The sequence below is a fragment of the Amphiprion ocellaris genome, chromosome 7, assembly GCF_022539595.1.
Source record: "Amphiprion ocellaris isolate individual 3 ecotype Okinawa chromosome 7, ASM2253959v1, whole genome shotgun sequence".
NCBI lineage: Eukaryota > Metazoa > Chordata > Actinopteri > Pomacentridae > Amphiprion > Amphiprion ocellaris.
The window spans coordinates 31,895,500-31,904,411 of record NC_072772.1 but is presented as its reverse complement, the minus strand read 5'-3'; the positions used below and the strand labels follow the sequence as shown (position 1 = coordinate 31,904,411).

At 39.1% G+C, this 8,912-nt stretch overlaps 1 protein-coding gene across 1 annotated transcript; it reads right to left on the bottom strand.

The window, feature by feature from the left end:
* Positions 1 to 87: 87 nt before the first annotated feature.
* On the bottom strand, positions 88 to 7,996 carry LOC111581722 (cytochrome P450 2F2-like). Its single transcript, XM_023290023.3, has 9 exons — positions 7,682 to 7,996; positions 6,894 to 7,056; positions 6,529 to 6,678; positions 6,114 to 6,274; positions 4,628 to 4,804; positions 4,286 to 4,427; positions 2,089 to 2,276; positions 1,875 to 2,016; positions 88 to 1,724 (listed from the first exon to the last, which is right to left on the bottom strand). Exons 1-9 carry the CDS (start codon positions 7,850 to 7,852, stop codon positions 1,540 to 1,542), a joined length of 1,479 nt encoding a protein of 492 aa, XP_023145791.2. The 5' UTR covers positions 7,853 to 7,996; the 3' UTR covers positions 88 to 1,539.
* Positions 7,997 to 8,912: the final 916 nt, after the last annotated feature.

The following is an 8,912-nucleotide window of genomic DNA, read 5'->3' as shown; positions in this document are numbered from 1 at the left end:
AGGTGGACAGGTGGAGGTGAGCCAGATGCTTTCAAATTCACTATGAACTCCCAGATTCTTGTGGAAAACCAGGACCAGCAGCCAGAAGACGCTTATTAAACAATTTAATTTCGTATTAAAAAGAGTGGCACAAATTGTTGCATTTGTCCAAAAGAACACACAGAAATTGTGTTTGCTTCAGCAGTGTTACTGTTACAGTCCTTCCGGTGTAAGAAAAAAAGCATAAAAATAAACAAACAATATCAGAGATAATAACGTAAGGTTCTAACTTCAATTGTAAACCTTAATTGTATATTACTTGGCAATAGTCAAACTGTTTTAAAAAGAAAAATCAATATTTTTGTCTTATCTAACATTCATGTTACAGATAAAGTCAGGACAACATCAAAACTTCAGAATATAGTTAAGATTATACATAAGCAACAAGTTTGTGTTCCGTAAATGGCTTAAGATTCCCGCCCCCCCTAAAGATTTAATATTTAGAGTTCTTATAAAAAACCCATTGTCAATTATGATTTATTTACGGTCTAAAGTGGCTCATTGAAACATACTTCTTGTGTTCAGAGAGTTGACATTGTTCTTAAAGGGGGCATTATACCCTGGTTTACATTGCCATTATGAAACTGAATATAGAAATTATTATACTAACCAGTGTCTCTTTGTGCTCCTGGATCTTTTTATGAATCAACTCTCTCACCTCTGCAGTTATTCAATGCACAGTCAGATGTGTAACCAAAGAAAACTCAATCTATAGAGTCAGTGCTGAAAAACTTGCACTAAATGAGTGCTGCATTTTTACACTTCTGTAAAATTATATAAAACATCTCATAGTCGCCAGTGTGCCATCATCAATGGACTAAAGTACAATTGTTTTTATTGTGTGATTCATGCATAAAAGTACAGATACCTACTACACCTTATATCGTTTCCCAAAACATTGCTGTTTGATGAGTGTAAATATACCTACACAATTAGCCACATTTCTAGTATTTAGGCATCCGCTAAAAAGACAGGCAGTTTAGATAAATTGTATATACATTACACAATCAGACTTAATCTTCCCTTTGAGATGATATTGGAATAGTCACAGCATAGCAAGTACACTTTTAATAGTGCACTGTGTTTTCTGAGGGCATCACTAAACCCTAAAAAAGAGAAAACCCATTGTGACATAAAGTAACAGCCACCGAAAAATTCTTGGTAAAACCATTAACCCTTGCTTTAACCGTATATATCTTTGTCTACTCAGTTTGGTTATATGGTCCAAAACATAAGTGAGATGTTCATAATTTTCCATTTTAATGTAAATGTAAACCATAAATGTAAGCTTAGATTGCAATATTTTACTCTCTAGACAGGAAGTCTAGCATATTCTACACATCTAAAGAAGTCGACTCAGAATATGTATAGCCAGAATGTCACAGTGTAAATGAGAATACTAATAACATTACTCAAGCTCCTTGGTATAAAATGATCCCTGATTTGAAGGATTTATGCCAGATAAGAGGTTGAAAAAGCTTTCCTTCAATTAAGGCATGTTTAGCACCTGGGAGTTGCAATGATCATGTATTGGCGAGGCAGGTTGGCGAAGCTGCTGTACTCTGCACTGAGGTCAATACTGTCAGGTCCTTCAGAGCAGGAAAAGGTGAAATTCTGCACAAGTGACACCATGAAGAGGAAAATCTCCATGCGAGCGAGGGACTCTCCAGCACAAGATCTCTTTCCTGAAAAACAACCGCAAACAAAGCAGTGAGAATGAAAGGCATCACAGCTCAGAAAAGAGCACAACAACATTAAAATCTGTTTAGCAAGCAGCTCTTATGTTCAATCATGTTCTCTGAGTGGCTGAAACAGACGTAAATGTGCTTGATTACCTGCAGAGAATGGCAGGAAAGCAGGGTTTTTCTTGAAGTTGCCATTCTGGTCCAAAAAGTGTTGAGGATTAAATGTCCAGGGGGTGGCCCACTGTTTTTCCTCTTTCAGCACAGAGTGCAGCATGGGAAAAATTAACGTACCCTGTTGAGAAGAAATACTGCATCAGACAGGAACAGAATGCATCAACAACATTAAGAGATAAAACAAGAATACCTTGGGAAGTGTGTAACCCCTGAAAGAGATGTCTTGGACAGCATAGCGAGGGACACCCAGAGGGATGATGTCCATACAGCGCTGAATTTCATGGATGACAGCATCTGTAAAGGGGAGGGACTTCCTGTCTTCCATATAAGGGCAACGATTACGTCCAACCACAGTGTCAATCTCCTGCTGCATAGTTTCTATAGAATAAGGAAAACATTGCTAGTTAGAAACAGTACAATAATCACACAATTTGTTATCTATATGGGAAACAAATACTTGCTGGTTCCTGCTTCTCAGTTTTGCTAATCTGCTGCTTTTGTAACATAGACATTTTTGACGTTCATCTCTAGAGTGAGCTATAATTAATGTAGCATGATTTGTTAACTGTAAATAACCAAAAAAATCATGCAATGTAGAGATATACTACCGGTCAAAAGTTTTAGAATGCCCCAGTTTTTTTCTTTTCTTATTGAAATTCAAGCAGTTCAAGTCCAATGAATAGCTTGAAATGGTACAAAGGTAAGTGGTGAACTGCCAGAGGTTTAAAAAAAAAGGTAAGGTGATCCAAAACTGAAATATGATGTACATTTCAGAATTATACAATAAGGCCTTTTTCAGGGAACAAGAAATGAGTTAACAACTTACAGCTGTTCTGCAGCAATGGAGGTTGATCAAGCCTTGAAATTCGGTGCTCGAGCATTATTTGAACAGTTTTGTACTCCATACAAATGGCAAAGAAAAGGCAATTAACAGTAGAAGAGAGACAGACCATCATAACACTTTAAAATGTAGGCCTTTCCTACAGAGAAATTGTGAAAAAAGTCAAAGTGTCAGTGAGTAGTTTTCTTCACCATCAAAAGGCTCAGAAACTGGGGGAAACTCTGACAGGAAGAAGTCTGGAAGACCCAAAGCCACAACAGAATCAGAAGACAAGTTTCTGAGAGTCAACAGCTTGGTGATAGGCGACTCACAGGACAACAGCTTCAAGCACAGCTTCATAGTGGTTGTAGTAAACAAGTCTCAGTTTCAACTGTGAGGAGAAGACTTGGAGTTGCAGGTTTGACAGGTCAAATTACAGCAAGAAAGTCATTGCTAAAATAACTTTAAAAACAAACAAAAAAAACCCTGCACTTCCTCAAATGTCCCTTGAGGCCGCCTTTAAAGGCGAGTCGACGCCCACAGACCCCGTTTTAAAATGCACAGCTTTACAGCTGATATATAAAAAAGTCATTGCTGGGCCATGAAGCACCGTCAATGGCTACTGAAGATTGGAAGAAGGTCTTATGGACTGAGCAAAACTTGAAATCTTTGGTTCATCAAGGAGGATTTTTTTACCCCATCAAGTAGAAGAAAGGATGGATCCTCAGTGTGTGACATCAACTGTCAAACATGGAGGAGGAAGCATGATGGTCTGGGGCTGTTTTGTTGGATCCAGGGTTGGTGACTTGTACAGAGTGAGAGGAACCCTGAACCAAAACGACTACCACAGCATTCTGCAGCACCATGTAGTACCCTCTCTTATGTTCCTAGTTGGTCAGAGGTTCCTCCTACAGCAAGACAATGACCCAAAACACAAGTCCAAGCTATGCTGCAACTACCCTAGGAGAAAAGAACAAGATGGTAACCTGCAGCACAGTCTCCAGACTTAAACCCCATGGAGCTGGTATGGGATGAACTGGACAGAAGAGTGAAAGCAAAGCAACCTACAAGTGGCACACATTTATGGTAACTTCTGCAACAGAGTTGGGAAGAACTCTCTGAAGAATATTTGATGTCCATTGTGGAAAGAATGCCACAAGTGTGTTCAGCTGGTATATCTGCCAAAGGTGACTACTTTGATGAGTCAAAAGTTTAGAGTACATTTTGGTTTCAAAATAGATTTTTTTTAAAACTTAATTTGTTTATTTGTTCTATGCTTTCATTTCAGAGTACAATGAAAAAGAACTAAAGAAAACATAAGTTTCCAAGATGGCGCTGGTGAGTTCGGCCGCCATCGTACCTGTTCCAGCACCACCACAACTTTTTTTTAATTGTTATTTATTCTTATTAGTCTTACTGTTTTGGACTGGAACAGGTGCACAATACATTTCACTGTGCATTATACCATGTATAATTGTATTTGTGATAGACAAAGGTCTTGAGTCTTGAAAATCATTAGACTAACTGTTCCAAATTGGTTTGCGTTTATTTCCTGTTGCCAACCTACCTTGTATTTTGGGGTATTTGATCAGTAAATTTAGTGCGTATCTCATGGTTGAGCTGGAGGTTTCAGTTCCTGCCAGGTACAGATTCAACACTGTAGAGACCAAGTTGTTGTGATGGAACTCAGTTGTGGGAATGTCCTTTTCCTGAAAGGACGAAGCGAGAGCAAGTTTAGCAACATGACAATACAACTAGCTGGATCACAATTCAACACACTCTGGAGGCTGAAAGCAGCTTGTGGTACATTACAGGGAATATGAACATGAGTGCATATATGAAATGAGCAAGTCTGCTTAACAGCGTAAATGAAACAAGCATCACTGACTTAGAGGACTCTTTGTTGTACCTGACTGAGTCTAGTGAGGAAGCAGTCAATGTAATCTCTAGGTGAGCTGATGTCCAAAGTGTCCTGGTGTTCCTGGATCTTTGTCATCGTAAACTGTCTCAGCTTTTCAATGTTGGCAAACACTTTGTGCTGTCGACCAGGCAGCCGTTCCATCAGCCGAGGGAAGATATTGTACAGCTGTGATGGGAAGTAAAAATGTGAATCATATGTCTCAAAATAAGTTAGTAGTCTGTGCTGTTTAAATAAAAACGCACCGACCCTTACTACACTGCTCAAAAAATTAGGAACACTTTGAAAACACATCATACTGAAATGGGGGGAAAAAACAGCTGGATATCGACATTAATATGGACTGGATAATGTGTTAGGAATGGAAAGATGCCACATTGTTTGATAGAAATGAAAAGTATCAACCTGCAGAAGGCTGAATTCAAGACACCCAAAAAACTCAAAGTGAAAAACAGATGTGGCAGCAACTCAAAATAGCATTCAGGAGTTTGTATGGCCTCCACATGCTTGTATGCATGCCTGACAATGTCGGGGCATGCTCCTAATGACACGATGGATGGTGTCCTGGGGTATTTCTTCCCAGATCTGGACCAGGGCATCACTGAGCTCCAGTCTGAAAATCCCCCATTTAAAAATTTACTAATTTGACAACTATAAACACAAATTTAAAATAAAAATGAAAGTCAAATGCAACATGAGCATGTTTGGCCACTAATTCTACAATATCACATTTTTCAGCATCACTGATGAATGCATAAGGAAAGCTGTGTGAGATTGAACATCTTACATCTGAGCATGTTCATATTTTATTCGCTCTGACAGGTAGAATAGCTGTTTTCTTAGTCACTGTCACTGTACTGTACGCTAGCTACTTGCCGTATTCCCATATTTGCAGTGCAAAATTGAAAAATGTGTTTCTCTATGTGCTTTGCATAATGTAGTTAGATCATTTATTACCAATTTCAGAACGTCTATCAAAATTCTGATGTTTTTCTGTCCTTCAGCTTTGCACTTTTGCATGACTTTTTAAACTGATGCAAGATGCACTTTTCACCCTTAGTAGAGAGGTGACCATTGAATATACACAGATGCATTTAAAAGTGTCCTGATATTAACAAAAAACAGAGTGTTTTTTATTTGCGTTCTTTCGATGACAACACTTCATCATATGTTTTCTGTTTTTGTAGCTGATTGCAAAACGTTAATCAATTACAGCTACTTTATATCCATAATTAACTAATGGTTAGATTCCCTCAATCAAAACCTTGAAAATGGGAAGGTTTTAATCATGTTATTCAACTGTGTGTTCATTAATTGGAATTATGAGATCATTTCAAAGTGGCAGCTGCAGGAAAGACAGCTGCAGGATATGAGGATTTGCTCAAGAACACTCAAGGTTCCAGCAGAGCAGTGGTTTTCCTCATCACTAACCCAGCCAACATTCGGTTTCACACTCTCTGCACCTCCACCCTCTTACCTGACCCCAGGGACTGCTGCCAAATTTCAGGGTGTCTGAGATTATGTGCAGAAGTTCCAGGAAGTCTTTATCGTCGTAGCTGAAACGTTGTCCAAACACCAGGCAGCAGATCACGTTGGACACCGAGCAGCTCAGGAAGAAGGTCGGATCAAAAGGTGCAGCTGGAAGGAAAAAGATATCCTCAGTATGACCCATTGTTTTTGGTTGCAATTAAAAAAGGAGCATCGTTTGTGAAGGAAAAAAGCCCCAGAAAACTAGTAATGTATTATTATCATAGCAGCATTTGCATCTTACTGTAATGTCATGTAAGGTGATGCTGCAGTTGAATAATTATCAGCTCGGAAAGACAGGAATTACCTAGTCATAACACTATCCACTGTATCAGAGCAAAAAACACTGCCATTCTTGCACATACCATTGGTACCATTAATTCGGTTCACCAGGTGTTGGCTCTCCTCCTGGATCCACTCCTCCATGCCCTTCCGTCCCATCCCAAAGTCTCTCAGAGTTGTCAACGTGAACCGTCGTAACTGTCGCCAACGTTCTCCATTACTGACCGCCAAACCTTGGGAAGATATATTATTAGTAAAAAGGCAGCTTATGGTAAACATAGTGAATCAGGGCTACTGTACAAAAAAATCTCTGAAAAGTCGGAAAACCTGTCAAACCAACAGCAGTCAACAGACCAGTTACAGCTGCAGCCTTCTGTGTTCAGGTCACAAAATGTTGTTTGAAACATTTGCTTGTTACTCCTATCATAACACAAAACTACCATATTACCATAGCCTTTGGTGGCCCTGATTAGGAAAGGAACAGGTCCTCTGCCAGTGAAGTCCTCTGCTCTGTCCACCAGCGCCTCCTTCACAGCTTCATACCCCACCAGAAACACGGCACGCTGAGGGCCCAGGTACACCGTCATCACCGGCCCATAGGTCTCACTGAGCTGGAGGTCAAACACAAAGCAACAAACATGCATTGCATTCTTGTTCAGGCATGCAAGGAACCACCCAAACCACAGGACAGAGTGCAAAACAAACAAATACCCTGGAACTTTCACCATTACAGTCTAAACAAAAACATAAATCATAAACATGTTGTACACACAAAACAACAAAAATTAAATTATAACACCTCATCTATTAGTTACAGCACATGGGATCCATCTAAATAACATCTAAGTACATGCACACACACACCAATACCTTCATGCAAACACCCACACAAACAACTGCAATTCTTGCACAATGTGCACTTCAGTCTAGCTTCACAATCTCTACCTCCTTTATTATTTATGGCTATTTTTTTCCTGTTTTTCTGTTGTTTCTCTCCTGTTTTTCTCATTCCACTGCACATACTGAATGAAGATGTGACAAATAAAAACAAAACTCCTGAATCTTGGAAACTAGATTGATAACTGCAGCTCTGTACGAAGCCAAATGAGAAGCAGCAGACTGAAACGACGTGTTTTAGCATTGCAATGAAAGAACTCTGTGATTTAGACAAAGCTGCAGGTATTTTTTACTCAGACTTCGCTTTTCTGCTCTGCAAGAAAACAAACTCTTAGTCACCTTTAGCAGACTTGTGAAGGGAGCTCGTTTGTCCAGCTGCAGTAAGTTTCCTATTAAAGGCAGACCAGGAGGTCCTGGAGGCAAACTCCACCGTCTGCGGTTCTTCAGGCTTAACAGCCACAATAAGGCGAAAATTAGCCCGAATAACAACAACGTGCTGGAGAAATCCATGATGTTGCACGAAGAGAAACGTCGTCCCTCGTCGTTCTCTGCAGTTTGACTAAAGGTCTGACTGATTGAACAAATACATCCAGTTGTTGCTTGTCAGGTGACCAACCTTTTGCCTGCATGTTGAGCTGATTTGTGGAATGGGGGCTGGACAGGAAAGGAAATCATTGGCAAGCACATCCAGGTTACTTGAGGATACAAACAGCCCCTCGACAGTCTTTGCACCGACTGAGAAAACTTCAGTGTCTGATGATAAAAAGTAAACAAACTCAAGTTTTTAAAATATTTATGTCTGTAAACACTTTTGCGCTAATGTAAATTTGTCGGGGACTTTGGTTCATTTCTAAGGTATTTTGTCAACAGACAGTATCCAAAATACTCTTGCAAACACATGCAGTCAATCAGAGCGAAGAAACCGGCACAATAAAATGTGTAAATGTCACCTCTCTGTGCAGTTTATTGCACAACATTAGATAACAGTTGGACAGGTGGAGATCAGTTTGAACTGGAGGTGAGCCAGATGCTTTCAAATTCACTATAAACTCCCAGATTCTTGTGGAAAACCATGACCAGCAGCCAGAAGACGCTTATTAAAGCTTATTTAGTTTCATATTAAATAAAGAGTGGCACTAAATGTTGCATTGATCCAAAAGAACACAAAGGAATTCTCTGTTTGCTTCAATAGTATGACTATTGCAGTGCTTCCGGTGTAAAATAAAAGCATAAAAAACAAACAGTATCGGTGATAACACAGTAAGGTTCTAACTTTTGTCCTACTCCCCCTCAACTGTAAATTATTTAATCAAACTGTTTTAAAAAGAAAAATCAATAATATTTTTGTCTTATTTAACATTCAGATATGCTACAGATAAAGGCAGGGCAACATCAAAACTAAGTGGCTTAGATTCCCCCCAAGATTTAATATTTAGAGTTCTAATAAGAAAACCATTGTCAAATATGATTTAAAATAGGTCACTTAAGCATACTTCTTGTGTTCACATTACACTGATTTTAAAAGAATATATATTTTAAAAAAGAGTTGACATTGTTCTTAAAGGGGGCA

Coding starts and splice junctions, on each gene's coding strand:
- LOC111581722 (XM_023290023.3), bottom strand. CDS start 7,852: ATGGATTTCTCCAGCACGTTGTTGTTATTCGGGCTAATTTTCGCCTTA. Junction 2,017..2,088: donor GGGGTTACACACTTCCCAAG/GTATTCTTGTTT, acceptor TCTTCTCAACAG/GGTACGTTAATTTTTCCCAT. Junction 1,725..1,874: donor TTTCCTGCCATTCTCTGCAG/GTAATCAAGCAC, acceptor GTTGTTTTTCAG/GAAAGAGATCTTGTGCTGGA.